Source organism: Perca flavescens, chromosome 5 (assembly GCF_004354835.1).
Source record: "Perca flavescens isolate YP-PL-M2 chromosome 5, PFLA_1.0, whole genome shotgun sequence".
NCBI classification, from domain to species: Eukaryota; Metazoa; Chordata; class Actinopteri; order Perciformes; family Percidae; genus Perca; species Perca flavescens.
The window spans coordinates 34,725,460-34,744,473 of record NC_041335.1 but is presented as its reverse complement, the minus strand read 5'-3'; the positions used below and the strand labels follow the sequence as shown (position 1 = coordinate 34,744,473).

The 19,014-nt window shown below is 42.5% G+C and overlaps 1 protein-coding gene across 1 annotated transcript in view; it reads right to left on the bottom strand.

The window, feature by feature from the left end:
- The window catches only part of adgrv1 (adhesion G protein-coupled receptor V1), a 172,231-nt gene that overhangs the window by 139,876 nt on the left and 13,341 nt on the right, over positions 1 to 19,014 (bottom strand). The window contains exons 2-10 of the mRNA XM_028577354.1: positions 16,079 to 16,263; positions 13,804 to 13,953; positions 9,132 to 9,227; positions 7,541 to 7,645; positions 7,323 to 7,436; positions 4,950 to 5,180; positions 4,348 to 4,685; positions 3,656 to 3,926; positions 841 to 1,167 (exon numbers count right to left, since the gene is read on the bottom strand). Coding sequence (XP_028433155.1) covers positions 841 to 1,167; positions 3,656 to 3,926; positions 4,348 to 4,685; positions 4,950 to 5,180; positions 7,323 to 7,436; positions 7,541 to 7,645; positions 9,132 to 9,227; positions 13,804 to 13,953; positions 16,079 to 16,261 — 1,815 coding nt within the window. The 5' untranslated portion in view covers positions 16,262 to 16,263. The remainder of the gene's footprint in view (positions 1 to 840; positions 1,168 to 3,655; positions 3,927 to 4,347; positions 4,686 to 4,949; positions 5,181 to 7,322; positions 7,437 to 7,540; positions 7,646 to 9,131; positions 9,228 to 13,803; positions 13,954 to 16,078; positions 16,264 to 19,014) is intronic.

Genomic DNA, 19,014 nt, shown 5'->3' with positions numbered 1-19,014 from the left:
CCAGCTGAGATTGCAAAAGGGTTCTTGACTGTTATAGAAAGAAGTGGCTGATCTTTAATGCATTATCGACATTGCCCATTATCAGCAACCGTTCATCCAATGTCCCAAAGGCACATTCTGATTACTAATCGGATATCATTTCAAAAGGCTAACTGAGAAAAAACTGGAGAACCCTTTTGCAATTATGTAAGCACATAATGTAATCTGAAAACTTCTGCCCTGGTTAAAAAAAAAAATCTGTCTAACTGTCTATAATGGAGTGGAATGGAAATTTCTAAGTGACCCCAAACTTTTGACTGGTAGTATATACACATTTATTTATTTCATCCACGTGTTTCACTTACAGTATGTGTTGCTCTTTACCAGTGGTGGAAGAAGTATTTAGATCCTTACTACTAATACCACACTGTAAAAATACTCATAAAAGTAAAAAGTAAGCAAAAGCCCTACTTTGAAAATGTTACTTGAGTAAAAGTATGTAACTATCATCAGGAAAATGTACTTTAAGTATTAAAAGTAAAAGTACTCAATGCAAATAAATCCTCACATTTTAGAAACTGGAAACGATCCAAACAGTTGTGTTTAATCTGCTAATCATTTCAGCTGGACTTGTACATTGTTGGGTAGTTTAATTTATATTAAAACATGGTGTTGTATAAAGTAACTAAAGTTGTCAGATGAATGTGGTGGAGTAAAAAGTACAATATTTCTCTCTGAAATGTAGCGGTGTAGTAGTAGAAAGTAACAAGTACCTCAAATTTGTACTTAAGTACAGTACTTGAGTAAAAGTACTTAGTTACATCCCACCACTGTTCTGTAGCTTGTTTCCAGTCTTGTTACCTGTATTAGGAAATGAGCTCCATTCTGCAGAAAAGCATCATTCCTGATTGGCAGTGTGACGTGGACCATCCGTTGACGGGAAAACACTACATTAACGGACCTGCTAACATTCAGAACCTGGTCACGGGCCAGTGCTGGGTCTATCGGGCCTGCGGGAATGTAGAGGGCCGTTAGCGTCGCAGACACATTGCCCAGTGTACCACCGTCTCGCAGGAAGTTGAGCGACAGGAAACGGCTCTCAGGTTGGCTCTGGATGCTTTGCTCTTTTGCTGGGTCAAACCCAAAACGCCCATAGACATCGTCACTGTCCTGGATGTAGAACACCATCTGGGGGAAGAGTGGAGGAAGACCAGACAAAGGGCAAGTATAAAATTAACAAATCAGCAAAAGAAAGGAGGAGTGGGCATATGTTACATTTTGACTGATGAGAGAAAGATCAAAAACACATATTCTACGTATCTTGCATGAAACACAAAACTTAGTTTGGGACTGAGAATGGGTAAAGTTATGTTGATTAACTTTAACTTTGCTATGTATTGCCACAAAAAGTCCCTCACAGGTTCCTGTTAGTTAGTTTGTCAGTTAGTTAGTCTGCATATTAACCCGTACCTTGCATGGCAGCTGGATTCTCGCGATTTCACAAAATCATGCGAGAAACGCGGGATCACATATCACATGAAAATCCATCTTGTCAGGCTCCAAGTTAATGCGTTTTTTGTTCAAACAGCAGCTTACCGCACCAACATGAGATGCTACTGGCAGCTACGGGTGTGGTTAAGATGTGTGTGTTCAAAACAACAATGGCAGACGTGATAAGACGGATGGTTCGTCCAAGCACCTGCCAGGTATTGGCATACTGTATAAGTGCCTTGCACTTTTCTAGACAGTTTCCGATGACGGCTTCTCAGAGGTTTCTGTTTTAACAAACCATCTGGCACATCAGGTGAAGCTCCATCAATGAAATGAATGCTTTGAAACTAATGATGATTGACATTATAATATGTTCATATTTATAATAAGTACAATTGGCTATATATACTTTGCCATGGAAGAGAATGGGATCTCTGAATGGGAGTTTGACAGAAGGGCCTATAGCACTGCAGCTAAGGCCCTTCTGTCAAACACACCAACCCGATTATCGGCCGTCGGACAGTCTGGCGAGGTCAGTGACTCGAGTCTGTTCGGTGCGTTCCGTGCCGTCGGCCTTCATTTTGGCCGACCTGACGGCAGTCGGACTCAATGACCAATCTGATTGGTGGAGTTCTAACCCGGAAATGATGAGCGGGATGAGTGACGGACACCTCTCAAAATCTGACCTTTGTTGATCTGAAATGAAGACAGATTCAGCAACCGCATGGCCTATTTCTCGCTTAAAATGTTTTCAGGAACACGATTCAGTGAACTATTTTCGTAAATGACAAGATCGTATTTCGAACAAGCCGGCATTACTATCGGCTGGAGAAGACAGACCCACGTGACGCGTTGGTCATTTCAGCTTTTCATATTTTTGGGCGACAATACAGATCAGCGCCGCCTGCTGTTATGGAGACGTATTACGTCTTGCACACGTGCAGAACGTACGCTCCAGTCGGCGTCGCTTCGGTGTGTTCCGAGGCACTTTTTGGACCTCGGGGAGCCGACTGATCGGTCCGACTGCCTTTTCTGCCGACGGTCAGCCGTCGGGTTGGTGTGTCAGGTCCTTATGAGGGAGCACCTCCTGGCTGGGTGCAATCCCCTGGGTAGTGAGGAGGAAGGTGATTGATCTTATGTGTGTGTGTGTGTGTGTGTGTGTGTGTGTGTGTGTGTGTGTGTGTGTGTGTGTGTGGATAATTGCAATTAAGCCCACATTAACCATCCTTTGGAGGACTGTGTTGTTGTCTTGTGCATCCCTTTTTTGTTGTGTTACTAAGACTGTATCTTAGGTCACAAGAAGAAGAAGCAGAGGTGAGGAACAGCGAGAGGAAAGAAAACAAGTGAGACTGAAAGTAGTAAAAAAGAGCCCTGCGCTAACTTTAGAGAGGCATCCTCTTTAATTAACTCTGCTAAGTCTGCTAGAGTAGTTTTTATGAGCATTTTAACTGAGGCTCATTCATTTTCCTAAAACCTACACTTGTCTGTCGCGTTGCCTGGCGTGCTCACAACAGCCGATTTACAGCTTAGTATAATGTCTGTGATACATACTTAACAATTAACGCTGATTAACTTGTCCTACTGCTAAAGTTGTGTATTAATCCTGAGCCAACTCTTTCTGTACAGATGGCAAACTCACCACATCTTATAACCTCACAACCTGAGGTGGTGATCTGGTGTGTGTCATTGTGACCAAATGCAGAGTTTTGGAAATGCATCTCATCTCATGCTTTCCATATAAACAAGACTTAGATCTGCCCATTGCTTTCACACATGGCCAAGAGGCTTGGACAAAGATGGAAGCTATAAAAAAAAAAAAAAAACTGCCACCACTTCACCCACGCTTTCTTAAAAAAAGAACACTCAGACACCACACACAGAGCGCGCCTGCTGTTTCCGCTTTGTTTTGATTCAGCCACATTAAAGGAACACCCACAGAGCAAAGTGACACACTAAGGGGTCGACTTATGCAGAACGTGCCAAGTTTGCCACTGTACCTTACAGTAGGTCACACACAAACACTCACACATGCACAACACATGCACAACATCTGGAGGACATGTTCCCTAACAAGTGCAGGCGTCGGTCTCTCTTCTCTCTTTCTGTTACAAACCACAAATCCATTACAGCAACACAATAAATATATATTTCAAATTGGCCTATCACAGATCTCTTCTAAACTGACCTCCATTGGTTCGTCGACCTCCGCATTTCCAGTTACAGTACTGGGCAGCAGCTTGAAAACAAAAGCCTCTGCTTCTTCAGGTAGATCATCAGCCGTAACGTAGACTGGAATCACAGCTGTCACGTGACCGGCAGCAAATCTCACTGTCCCTGCTGCAGGCGTCAAATCATCCGACACTGGGGAGCGGTCACTGGAGTTTCTGCTGATGGACCAGTTGGCGGACACGTCGCCATAGCTGCCTCCATTTCTTACAATAACGATCCCTTCAAATCTAGGGGAAATGATACAGGAGCAAACAAAGGATGGTTAAAGACGCAATAATCTTTGATGTTTTTCTTTTTATTATGACATCCTTGCACAAATACAGAGTATGGAGCCCCTTAAAGAAAAGGGGGAATTTTTTCTTCTTTTTTTTTCTGGCGTGCATTAGAAACTTTCTGATGCGCACGAGAAACTTTCTGTCGCGCACGACATACACAAAGTAAATTGTGCACAACAGAAACTTTCTGGTGCGCACCAGAAACTCTCTGTTGTGCACAAGATACTTTCTGGTGTGCACGAGAAACTTTTAGACAGTATATACAGCACACAAAAGTTCAACAATCTAACAATCTAATAGTATCCATTAGAAGAAAAACAACATGTATGTCATCACAGTAAGACACACTCATAAACATTCCTAAGTTATCCACCTCTGTGTCAGGTCTTCATTGATGCTGATTGGCTGAAAGACTGCGCTGCTGCTGATTGACAGGACACCATGAGGCTTATCGTTGGGCTCGATGGTCACTAGCACAGCGTTGGGTGACACCAGCACAGCATCTCCTCTGAGGGTCTCCTCCAGCAAGACCAGATGGAAGGATTCTGCGATTTCTGGCACCGTGTCGTCAGTGATTTTGAACAACAGACTGGTCTTGTACACAAATGGAGGGAATTTAACTGTTCTGACGGGCTGTAGGTCGACGAAATCCACAGCCGGCGTGGCGCTGCCCAGTCCTCCACCGCTCACCACCATGTAATCGACAGAAACCTGAAGACAGTTGAGTCCAGATGGTTTATATGGATTTGTCTTATGCTTGTTTTTTCTGCATCAATATACACACACACACACACACACATATATATATATATATATATATATATATATATATATATATATATATATATATATATATATATATATATATATATATATATATATATATATATATACTGTAGGTATATCATTAACTAGGTTGTGCCCTATTCTTTAACAGTCAAACGTAAATAAATAACTGTATTGAAAGAAAGGAACCTCGGTGTCAACAGAGCCGACGAGTGGCCCATCCTCAGTCAACCGACCGCGGGTCACGTTGAGGGCAATGACTCCAGCGGACTCCGCTACTGCCATGATGGAGTGGGAGAACCGCAGTGGGCTGTCATTACGCCGGATTCGCAGCTGGACACTGCTGGCGTTGGGCCTGAGCAGGGCTCCACCTGCCACGCCCGTTAGCCTGACTGAAAACACCTCATCATCCTCTGGGATCTGGCCAACACACAAAGGGGAAACACATTCACGTACGGTACAGTTGTACATCGCATGCAGCAGTTTCAAAACTCTAAAAACCTGCTTGCTTTTTTATTTAACAGGGTTTCTACCGGTTTCACCAAGTCAAATTTAAGATATTTTAAGGCCTTTTTAAAGGTACAATATGTAACATTTCTGCTTTTAAATGTCTAAATATGACCATACCTATGTTATATATTTTTATGAGTTGTGTTCCTACACTATCCCAAATGTTTCACAGAGAAATCTGTTATTTTATTTTCAGACACGGCACGTTTCCTTTAGTCGCCCGTCAACGGCGTCATATAACCTTTCACCCTCCAGAGATGAACTGCGCCTCGCCTGTAAAGTAGACGAGAGCAGGCGGCAGCAGCCGGGGGGCGGTGACAAAAATCTGCTCTCAAGTCGGACAGTTTTCCAGCTGATTCCAGCAGCATTCAGGCTGAACAGGAAGTGACACAAACACTGTGGTCCGTTCGGGTCCGATTCCGATTTAATAAAATGTTATCAGACCCATATATCAGCTCCTACACAGTCTCCAGTTGATTTTATTATGACAGAGTAGCTGTCGAAATTCTCTACATGCGATCTGTTGCTGATTTTAATCACCAACAGACTGTAGATGATCCATAACCTGAACAGATTTAGTCTCTCTGACTTCTAAACATAACTATCAGCCACACAACAGGTGTTCTGTAGATAATAAGCCTTTAAAGTCAGACAAATAGCAGTTAAAATCCCTCCGATTCAAAATCAATAAAAAGTTTATATAAAACGTCATCATGTTGAGTCGATTCTGAACCAATCAGCTGTTCAATCAGCTGAGAGGCCGTCGTTTCCCAGCATGCCCTGGGTCCACCTGCGTCCGCCTGGCTCTTGCAGTTGGTGAAAAGCAATTGCGCTACCTGCGGCTCAGAACTGCGGCCGCCTTGGTCTCGTGAGATTATCGTTGCCCACGTGTGCATGACGTCAGAGCAAGTCGGGATCAAGTCGGACAAGAATCTAACCAGCATGCATTGGGCGGCGATTGCCGGTGATCGATTCTACGCAGATCTGGCTCATCTCGAACGAGCCTATTGACATATATATGATCAGAGAATAGGCTCGTTCGAGATGAGCCAGATCTGCGCAAAAATCGATCACCGGCGATTGCCGCCCAATGCATGCCGGTTAGATTCTTGTCCGACTTGATCCCGACTTGCTCTGACGTCATGCACACGTGGGCAACGATAATCTCACGAGACCAAGGCGGCCGCAGTTCTGAGACGCAGGTAGAGCAGTTAGTTCCTAAGGAAAGCTCATTGTGGGACTGGCTCTAGTGGCTGTAATTCTGCACCAAGGCTGAATTTCGGGAAAGAGACTTCAGATACAGTATTAGGAGACCACTAAGGTCTATATAAAAGAGACTTCAGATACAGTATTAGGGGACCACTAAGGTCTATATAAAAGAGACTTCAGATACAGTATTAGGGGACCACTAAGGTCTATATAAAAGAGACTTCAGATACAGTATATACCACTAAATATAAAAAGACACTTCAGATACAGTATTAGGGGACCACTAAGGACTATATAAAAGAGACTTCAGATACAGTATTAGGGGACCACTAAGGTCTATATAAAAGAGACTTCAGATACAGTATTAGGGGACCACTAAGGTCTATATAAAAGAGACTTCAGATACAGTATTAGGGGACCACTAAGGTCTATATAAAAGAGACTTCAGATACAGTATTAGGGGACCACTAAGGTCTATATAAAAGAGACTTCAGATACAGTATTAGGGGACCACTAATGTCTATATAAAAGCATCCAAAGAGCACCATGTCATGGGACCTTTAAGGCCTTAAATTTTGATTTAAAAATTTTAGACTTTTTTTAGACTTTTTAAGACCCCGCAGAAACCCTGTTTAAACTTGAGACAATTTGACCTTTAAAAATGCCAAAGCCATCAGGGCAATCTGGATATTCTTTTAAAATGCCACAATAGATTGTTCTAAATATATCATCCCTTTAACCAAGAATCCAAAAAGTATGCGAATGTTTAGCAAAAGCTAATCCATATATGGGACGTGTGGTCGCGTATACAGATTAGCTTTAAATGAGGAGTTTGTTCAATACCTGGTCGTCCTGGATGAGGATACTGAAGTGCACTACAGCCTGTCCCACAGGGATGGTGATGTTCCCTCTGTCTGGACGGAGGTCCTCAATGGCAGGGTTTGGCCCTTCAGAGATCTAACCAAGAGAAGGGGACATAGGGATGTAGACACATCGGCAGTCCTTCTTGAATACCACTGTATAAAGCACCGTGTGTTATGTACAGTACATTGTCCTCTCACCTCAAAGTTCACTGTCACAGTCCCGTATGTTCCCTTTTCTCTAATTAGGGTAAAAGGCACCGACTGGTTCCTTCCTCTTAGTTCACTGACTACAATCTCTTCAGTCTGAGATGAAAAGGGTGAGATAGAAATAGAACCGCAGTCAGTTTAATGTAATCAATTTCAACACCATTTCTTATTCCCAATTAGAATAATAGAAATTATGAAACAAAGTCAAACAAGGTTGCAATAATAAACCAAAACAGAGAGTACATTTGAGTTTAAATGGGATGTGAACAGATAGTACAAGAGAGCTGAACCAAGAGAATGTTTGATTTAATTTGACTCATTTGATTTGGAGATGTCCTCACTTTGTAATAATTGATACATGCATTTCATGTTCATCTTTTATTGCGTGTACTGCTTTGGCAGCAGTACTCAACGCTAATACAAGTAGTGAAATTGAATTGAAAGAAACAGACACAAACCCTTTTGTTTTTCTACATAATTCAAATTCAATTTGCCATAGCCAAAGAAATCCAGCCAAATACATATGAGGAGAAAAGAAAGCAAATGAATGCGTTACAGGAATTAATTTAGTACTCTAACATAAACACATCTCCCAAGGCCGGGAGCCCTTTATTGATTCTAAGAAAGCCAAATCATTATCCAGCATCTGAGACCACCTGGGGGTGGAATGGCAAACAGTTACCATGGAAACGCCAAAAACGTCCACTGATAAGTGAATCCAGGGAGTGTTTGGGGTTTTAATTACCCCTGGGAACCCACAACCACTAGATGGTCACTTCTCTCACAGCCAAAACACTGGCATGATTAAACCCCTCTCTGCAGTAGTGGGTCCAAATAACTCCACCCCACAATCCTTTACTTTCTACTGCTGCTTACTAACATGGTAAATGGTCACAAATGCAAGTGCATGCTTATGGTGCAAGTTCACTGGGCACAAACTGGGAAAATGACTTGAGCAGGATTAGTATATTGTTAGTCAGAGGAATTCATGATCAACAGGTGTAGTTGGGGCAGGTTTCAGTAATGGAAAATCAATTCAACAGCTCATATAGCCTTTAAAAAAGGAGCTGGCAATTCCCTAAAGGGTCATGAGAAGAGTCCAGTTCTAAGAAAAAATTGGTTTTGATTTAAAGGTCCAATGTGTAGGAATTTCTCCCATCTAGCGTTGAGATCATATATTGCAATCAACTCTCTCACACCACGCAGTTCAAATTACGTATTACAGCTACGGTAGCCTTCACGTTTCAAAAAGCCGGTCTCTTGCTCTTTTCAAAGGAATACTTGAAATTGATGGTGGTGGTAAATATTCAGGAAAAAGGACAAGTTTGTGAACGGGCAACACAGATTTTGATCATGAACAACTAAACACGTTACACACTGGCCTCCTTTACTCAAAATGATTTGCATGAATAAAACAATGTTACAGATTTCTTGACACATTTGCATTATAATACCATGTGGCAAACTACGACAAATTGATGCAGGACTAATCTCAGTTTGAAGCGATAGACTGTATCAGATGAGACCAAAGTGAATGAACAAATAAATAGGAGATGCATGTGGATGACAGGGGGTGTCTTACCGAGTTGAAGGCAACTATTCCGAAGGCATTGTCATTGGACAGGATGGTGATGGTTGCCTTGTTTGGTGTTCCCAGCGTCACGCCATTAGAGGAGCTCTGGAAAGCAGGGAGAATAAAACGGTTAGATGAAGCCAGGCCATACAGTATGTACCTGAAAACATCTTCCCCTCCCCCCTGACACTTGCGCTCATGTCAAAAGACCAGAACGCCCGCCTTATCCATTGTCTTCACTTTATTTCTGTGCTCCCACTGAGAGGCCCTGGTGAGAAGGCACAAAGACAGGAAGTGCTGGTCTTGGCCTGGTAGATTTGTCAGGTTAGCTCACAGCGGGACGCCTCTTCAGGACTTGTGCTGTGCTCTGTGATTCGGCACTAAGACCTGACAAACTTCAAATCTCACCGGGCTTAAATATCACACAACGACTTCCAAAACAAAAAAGCACCATAACCTATGATCCATGCAAGGGGGGTTCCTTTTTCTGAGCACCATTAAAGAGAAAGACCACAGCCTTGTTATTTGGCGTAACTTTCAGAGGTTTCCATTAGTGAGCTAACCAATGTTTTCACAAGCTTCTCGTGGACCAACTGTGCTGACAACCACCATGTCTGAGCTCAAGAGCACAGGCCTCCACCGAAACTGCCAAAACCCCCTTTGCAGCGTACAAACAACTATTTTCATTGCTGATTAATCTGCCGATTATTTTCTCGATTAATCGATTAGTTGTGTGGTCTATAAAATGTCAGAAAATGGTGAAAAATCTTTAAATGTCTTGTTTTGTCCACAACTCAAAGATATTCAGTTTACTGTCACAGAGGAGAGAAGAAACTAGAAAATATTCACATTTAACAAGCTGGAATCAGAGAAGTTTTCCTTTTTTTTCATAAATGACAAAAACTGATTAATTGATTATCAAAATAGTTCACGATTAATTTAATAGTTGACACCAAGCTCCAATCTGCACATAGGCTAATAAGTATATCTACAGGCGTTGTGGAAAAGGATCAACTAAGAGAGCCTCAACACAGTATGATAAAGAGAAACATCATTTTCTCGACAAAAACTAATTTGAAAGGCATTGTTTGCAGCCAAACAAAGTTGAGAGTTGAATTAAAAGTTCTTGGCGAAACAGCTGTATGCGAGCGCAAGCACGCACGTTAAGGCGAGAGCAGACAAAGCTGAAATGAAAAACAACAAAGTGCTTAGGCCTCTTGCATTCATCCCTCTATTCAAACAGGGCTTTTTTCCCAGCTGCAACCGAGCTTTCTTTTCCGCTGCTGAGCTCTTGTAGCGGTCAGCTCACAGACACAGAATCCACACGCTTTGACAAAGCCAAGCTGCTCACACACACTTAGGCACAGACTCATCTGTTTCCAACTACATACACATACTCAAACGTAGAGTGATTCACACACACGCGCACATCTTACACACACACACACACACACACACACACACACACACACACACACACACACACACACACACACACACACACACACACACACACACACACACACACACAATATTAATAATATGAGACCTACTGTGTTTCCACCTTCTTTTCCTGCACGGCGCTGGCAGGCTGCACCTGCTCTGGTCCCCAACAATTCAACACTGTTTCTATATAACAAGTCCTGTTCTGTCATACTCACTTCTAACAAGTTTGTATTAATAGTTTATTTCAAAACTAATTTTATAGGTTAAACTAGGGGTGGGGATTACAGGGTGCCTGCCATGATACACGGCTCCCCATATCGATAATATCACGATACAGCAATTCTGCGATAATCAATACATAGCTAGACAATCCTATAATGATACATCACGATATCGGTCTAACTATGAATACAACATGCCCGTAAAATGGTTAAGTGCTGGTTTTTCTCTCTTTATTCACCACAAGGCCAATCTGTTAGAAAATGTTTTTCACTCTGTAAATTAAAATGACACAACTATAGAGCTACTATGGGTCCAGACTTTGGACTCAAACATGGCTGGGGCATCTGTTATTTTCTTCAAACTGCTGTCCACCATCCCATTGAAAACCTTTTCCTCTTCGGCTAGTTAAAGGTCCCATGGCATGAAAATTTCACTTTATGAGTTTTTTTTAACATTCATATGCGTTCCCCCAGCCTGCCTATGGTCCCCCAGTGGCTAGAAATGGTGATAGGTGTAAACCGAGCCCTGGGTATCCTGCTCTGCCTTTGAGAAAATGAAAGCTCAGATGGGCCAATCAGGAATCTTCTCCTTATGATGTCATATGGAGGAAGGTTACCTCCCCTTTCTCTGCTTTGCCCGCCCAGAGAATTTGGCCCACCCATGAGAGAGAGAGACATCGTGGCTTTCAAACGAGCAAAGTGGCAGTTGGTCAAGGCCACAACCCCACCCTCCACCTTCAGATACAGTATTAGGGGACCACTAATGTCTATATATAAGAGACTTCAGATACAGTATTAAGGGACCACTAAGGTCTATATATAAGAGACTTCAGATACAGTATTAGGGGACCACTAAGGTCTATATAAAAGAGACTTCAGATACAGTATTAGGGGACCACTAAGGTCTATATAAAAGAGACTTCAGATACAGTATTAGGGGACCACTAAGGTCTATATAAAAGAGACTTCAGATACAGTATTAGGGGACCACTAAGGTCTATATAAAAGCATCCAAAGAGCACCTAGTCATGGGACCTTTAACTTGTGTTCAAGTTTCCCTCATTCATGTGTTAAGCGCCACCTTGTTGGAGCCATAAAGTGGTGACGCTGGGAGCATGGGAATCTATTGAAAGTGCCTTATTTTATTAATAAAAAAATCGATATTTGGTATATATCTCGTATTGCACTAAGAAGGACGATATGTTGCCGTTTCGATATTTTGTCCCACCCCTAGGTTTAAACTGTCAGAAATGATAAATGTACCCCGGTCAACACTTTATTTCTCGCTTGTGCTTGATCTATGAAAGCCCTTTTAGTGCACATTCATCCTCCAGACAGTCCTTCAGTAAGCTGATAGGGTAGCGTTTGGCTAAAGCTTTGTCTCGGCTGTAGTGTAAACAGAAGGGCTAAGTGGGCCTCATTCGGTCTTTCACTCTTGTAGCGGGCTAAATACGGGCTTGCACTACTGGATTTTAACCAGATGTCCCAAAAATGCGGCGTCAAATTGAAAATGTTGTAAGGAAAGTCGCTCTTGTTGACAGCTGCTCAGAGCTGCTGCCGTTTTGTAAATGTGCAGAGCCGATAATCAGTGAGTCACAATGACCTTTCGCTTAGGTCTTTTAGTGAGGGGTAAGACAGGCAGTCAGCAGGACCAGGCCCCCCAAGCTCATCAATCAAACCTGACAGCTAAAGGCTACATGAAACCATGGAGATAGTCTCTAGGTGTAAGGCATCCTGGGCTGTGATGCTGATTCCCTTTGACAAGGATTTACAACGTATACCCTTTAAAAATCATTTTCAAACATTAAAACGTCTTTAGTGGTTGTATAGGTTCTAGGGCTGCTCAATTATGGAACAACCTTACGGTAAAGTATTGTGGCGTATAAAGTAGTACGCTATAGTAATGGATTACTCATTGTCTTTTGGAAAGATGTTGCAATTATTGAACTTAAAAAAACATTGAAACAGTTAAACAAATCAACACCACTACCACCATTGCATATATGTGTGTATGTTTGGTATGGTTGTCTAAGCTGCTGGATGACTAAAATTTCCCTCGGAATGAATAAAGTATCTATCTATCTATCTATCTATCTATCTATCTATCTATCTATCTATCTGTGAAAAAACATGGAACTGTGACATTTCCCTTAATACTTTTCCCGTTTAAACATTTAATTTTTCTATTCAGAACACACGACAAATTAAGAGTTTATCTGCAAAATGTAATATGCAACGTTTTTCTCGATTTCTCTGTTGTAATCGTAAAATCGTAATCACAATTACATTTTTGATTAATTGCACAGCCCTACTATGTGCAATAGTAAAAGCGCAACACTATGTTTTTTTAATCTTACAGCAACTGGACTAGAAGAAAGTAGCTAATTGCACCTTCTAATGATATGGTGCGTTTTGGTAGCGTCAGCAAAAAAAAAAAAAAAAAAAGTCTCAAAATGCATGACAAGATTTTAATGTACTTGTGTTGTGAATCCATTGATCCATTGTAACAGACGGAGCTTTCATCAACGGTAGTGTGTCAATTGCAATGGGGAACACACAACGTAAACAGAAATGAAATCCTCGGAACGGACATGCTCATCCAAGTGAATGGCGACAGTGAATGAGAGAATCACTTGAATCTACTGTGTGGTGGGTCTGTGGCTGTCAAAGTTACTTTCTTTTCACAAAGGTGTCTTGTAGTGGGGGAACCTCAGAGGCCCCACCCAGGCCAGCCCTGGAAAAGTCCTATAGAGCGCACACATCAAAGACCCCTGTAGCTCAAGAGACACCCAGGCTTTCTGTGGCTGTCGCCCCCCACCCTCTATTCTATTAGTAGATGGGGTTAGGGTTTAAGACAGTCAGGAGCAGAAATAGAACAGTGGGACTTTGTGAAAAGGAAGCTTGGAGCTCCAGAGAGAAGAGAGAAGGGAGAGAGGGAGAAAGAAGAGAGGGAAGTCATCATCCCTTCCAGACACACACACACGCACGGACACAGACAAACAGTAGGCATTTACCTGTAGTGCGAGGTTGAAGGTAAATGTCTCATCGGCTTCAGGCAAGTCGTCATCTTTCACAGCAATGAAGATGGTCTTACTGGACTCAGTGGACAGCAGGAAGGCTGCGGCATTATTGCCTTCAAAGTCCTCTGTGTCCACTCCCTCTAGCTGGGTGAGACAAGCAAACGTTCATTTGTATCACTCGCGGTTTAACTTAAAGAAAGATTCTGGCTTCTTTGTGTGTTTTCTGTTTGTTTTTTTACATTTCTTTAAAAGTGTGAAATGGAGAGAAACAGGTAAGGCACAAGAGAGATGGAGAGATGGAGACAACGTGGCACGATAGATCAAAGAAGGGTTTGAACCCAGGATGCTGCAGGTACATGATCTGTGCCTTAGACCAGTGGTTCTCAAACTTTTTTTTAATATTTTACCCCCTTTGAATTGTTTTTTGTTAAGCCAGGTAACCCTAGCCTGACAAGCCAGACCCACATCAAGATGTTGGGTCTGGGAACTCACCATTGGCAGGGCTCAATCCGAGGGGCGGGATAAACGGTTGTCTTTCAAATTCCCTCTTCACTCATAGCCAACCAGAGCAACGCTAGTTGATAGATTCAACTTTTGCCGTATCCGTTCGGCAAAACTCCGAACACATCTTCCTTTTTTAAGAATGACTTCAGTGCCGTTCTTTGTTCTTTTCTCAAAGAAAAGCTGAACTCCAAGTCTTCCAGAGTTGCGGCTAAAACCGATTCCAAAGATCACTGTTCTCCAGCAGCAGCAGCCATCTTCTTTGTTTTCAAGTAGCAGGGAATTCACGCGGAACCGTCGCAACTCTGCCTTCATTATGTTAAGCCCCGCCCACCGACTCTGTACACGATGTGATTGGCCTGACCAGAGATTGGTTTTTCCAGCTCGCAAGCCAACAGAGAGTTGCTAGTCTGACCCTGGCTGCAATTTACATTTGCTGCTGCTAGGGTGCGTCTAAATGTCTAGGCTAAGGTTACCCCTGACCAGCGGAAAACATTTTTGGTAGAAAAAAAAAAAAGTTATAATTCAGCAACTATTTTAGTACAATATGAGATCGTTTTCTGAACATGACAGTCTGGCTTTGAATTTCCAGAGAAAACAAACCCATGTGACGCGTTCATCCAATCAGCTGCCGGTTTTCATTTCCTGGGCAACAATACAGATTAGCACCACCTGCCGTTATAGAGATGTATTACGTCTCGTCTCGTCTTTTTGGTGTGTTCTGTGGCACTTTTTGGACCAACACGGGGATACTGATCATTTCGACTGGCTTTTCTGTCAACGGTTGGCCGTCGGCTATGTGTGTAAGCAGCTTTAGACAACTGAGCATATAGGATGCACCGGGCTGGTTGTTTTTGCCAGGTTTCAGCTCTTTACCACAGCAGAGAGAAGATATTGTGTTCCTGTCTCTTTCCTTCTTTTCTACTGGTGCCTTTATCTGCTTGATCCTGAGTTGTGCTTTACTCTATGCCCATTAGTTTCCTGAAGGAAGCCTGATATTACACAGTATTTTAGGGTGTTCCCTACCATTATATAGTTTAATAGGCACGGCACCCAAGCCGTTTTGGGCACCACCTAAGTGGTGAGCATCAAAACTAACTAATGAATTGTAGTTGGTCCCCAGTGGACTTTTTGTTAGCAGGTTTTGTCTTTAAGCTTTTTGAGTGTTATTTATTTATTATCTGCTTTAGCTTTTCCAACGTTTCAGACACAGATATGGTCATAATAATGGTCCAAAATAATGTGAAATTGCACACTTTATTGAAAAACATACTATTTTCTTGAGAGTGGACCCCTAAACCCCCCGCCAAATACATGCACCTAAGTCTTCCACAAACCTAGGGAAAACACTGTATTTCATTTCATTAACTAATACGGCAGCTCAGGTCTAATAGTTCATGTAAGAAGGAACATGGTAAAAATATCAAGAAGCATAGGAAACCCCCTGACCACAATCCACTGCATAGCCAGCTCGCCTTACCAGACAACCAACTGTGAGCAGCTGACACTTGCCCCCATGTGGAGGATGTAAAGCCAAAACCCACTCTGTGATTTTCCGAAACGGTTTCTGCAGACACGAGAGATCTGTTTACTGGCCACTGCCTGCCATAGATGAAACGGTCACCGATTCTCTCCTTCACTGAACATCAAGGTGGCAGCTCAGCAACACAGCGAGGGGATCAGATTCAGACGGAAGAGATGACTCGACAGGTTGATGAGTGTGGATGCACAAATGAGTCATCAGTGATGAGTTTGTCCCGTAACCTACCAGAACCAAAGCCGTCACATTGACCGGGTCTCCCACTCTCTCCACAACCAGCCGGATCACAGCCGTGCTGCTCTCATTGACGACAAAGTTAGTCTGCCCCAGGAACCGCAGTGTGGCCGACTCAGACGCCGTGCCAGGGATGGACAGAGCCAGAATCAACCCAGCTAGCAGGACAGGAAGCATTCCTACAAAAAGGGGGGAAGCATGTGCAGGATTAGTGAACGATAGTCAAGTCATCTTTATTTAAATAGCACATTTAAAACAACAGCAGTTGACCCAATGTCCTTTCCAGTCGAGGCAGATGGTTTAAAACCTGCCTTAGTACAGATACAAAACATTAAAGAAATAGAAGGTGCATAACAAGCAGTGACACAAAATATAATACAAAACAACTGACATGATAAACAGTCCCTCCAGAAAAACACGATTGCATAATTTAATGCATAATCAGCCAAAGTCCGCATATTTATGCGGGGGCCGCATTTTTTCAAATACGCCGCATAAATTGCCGATTTCCGCAATTTTTTCATAATCCCCGCATTTTCGTTGCAAAAAAGTCACGTATATCTTAGCAGAAAAATGTTGCGTTTACTTCACACAAGAGCAGCCATTTTCCCCTGTTGCCATGGGAACTGGATAAACTAAAGTCAAGTAAAGAAACAGGAAGTTAGGAGAGAAGGAATTAAATCAATAATAGATTAAAAAGCAGTAAAAGGGGGTTTAAAATAATAAGTCAAGAGAGGACTTGACAGATAAACGTAATGCATATACTGAAACAGCAGAGGCCAACACGGGTATATTTTGAGGGGTTTGGGAAAGCTACAGGAAGTTGATTTTCAGTTCATCCAGTGCCTACATAAATACACTTCAGATATAATGTGTTTGTTTTTTTTAAAAGATAATTTTTTTGGCCTTTATTTCTGACAGGACAGCTGAAGAGATAGGGAAGAATGACATGCAGCAAAGGGCCACAGGTTGGAGTCGAACCAGGGATCGCCACGTCGAGGAGTAAACCTCTACATATGTGCACCTCCTCTACCAACTGAGCTATCTGAGCCACCAAGATTTGATGTTTTAGTTCTAACACTCCATAATATTGCAGAAATACTAAGTCTAAAATGTATATGAACACCTACACATCACCCTCAATAAATGTAAGAATATATCCAGTCAGCAGATTCAAATGATTATGATCTACAGGCAGCATGGAGCGGAAAGATGTTCAGATGGCCGGGCTTTTGAAAATGTGCAGCCATGCTGGCGGGCAGGCTTGCTGGCCATTATGGTCTAAATGATTCAGTACATTACTCCACAATTTCAATGGCTGTTGTCTTCATGTTGTCATAACTGTTAAAGCAGTTGTTGCAGAGTTTATTCTTCTTGACAACATGAATTTCATATGTCACGCGAGAATAAATGTGATCCCTTGAGGTATCGTTTCAGTAGTTCAGCGTGACGCTTCAGACAGCCTCCCGTGCAATTCTGCGCTGCCAACACACACTCTTCTCTCTCTCTCTAATTATCTTTTCTGCCCTCCTGCTTCCTCCAATCATCCTCACTTCTCTTCTACACCCCTCTTCCCTCCACTTCTCTTCACCTCTCTCCTTGTCTCCTCTCCTTATGTCCTCTGCTTCCTCTCTCCTCTCACCCAGAATAATCCTAAAGCTGGATGGAGCCACTGAGACAGTTGTCATGGTTAACACAACAAAACAACACAGCATGACAAGTGGGGTGGAGCCAGTTTAAATTGCAGCCACTCTGTCCTGTGTCTTTCCCCTCCCTGCTGCCTCTTACCCATCCCATTCATAACCTGCACCATGCAGCCTTGCCAACGGTATGAACACGTAAGGTCTTTAAAAAATGTGCTCTTAATTACAAGGTTGAAAAAGAACATCGGCAGCTACGGTGGATGAAGTCATGCTGTTTGGTTCCCTTTTTTTTCAAAAGCAGAAATCATTTAGGAAAGTTGGACATTTCATATGTTCCATTACTGTTATATCAATCGGAGTTGTACTTAGTAGTGGCGAGTGTTTAAATAGCAACCATCCATCAATCAGTTTGTCAGCTCAGAGAGGAGAACGAGACACTGTATCAGCTTTAAAAGTTGCTGGTTGACAGATACAGTCAAAATCAATTGATGCAGATGATCACCGGTGTGTGTGACAGAGGGAGAGCATACGCATGTGTGGAAGTTTGGTGTCAAGGGGCACACGTGTGTATGTGTGTGTTTGCATGTGTCACACACATGCCAGAAGTGGAAAGATTGCTGGGAAATCCATCAAAAAAGGATTTAGAGCTGGTGGGGAGCAGGGCTGGACAGTGGGGAACAGAGGGTGAGGCTAAGGGGGAAGAGAGGTGAGTGTGTCGCTGGACAAAGAGAAATAAATCCTGTTATTCGCCCTGCTCTCTCTCTCCTGGTGTTGGGAACTTCCTGCACCACTGACCGAGAGCTTACGTGAAAAGCTATAAAGCCTCTCTCTTGCACCACCTCACAGAAATTGCGTTACACAGGATAAGTCTACACTAGTCTCAGCTACACTCTCATGGGTAATGTAACCGATGGTGTGTGCATTTATATATCTGGACACCTGCTGTGTGTATATTAGGGCTGGGCAATATATCGATATTATATCGATATTGTGATATGAGACTGCATATCGTCTCAGATTTTGGATATTGTAATATGACATAAGTATTGTCTTTGAAAAATGTACTTTTCTGAACTTACCAGACTGTTCTAGCTGTTCTATTATTTGCCTTTTCCCCACTTAGACATTATGTCCACATTACTGATGATTATTTATCTAAAATCTAAGTGCGAAGATATTTTGTTAAAGCACCAATTGTCAACCCTAGAATATTGCCGCAAAATCGTCATTGAGGTATTTGGTCAAGAATATCGTGATATCTGATTTTCTCCCTATCGCCCAGCCCTA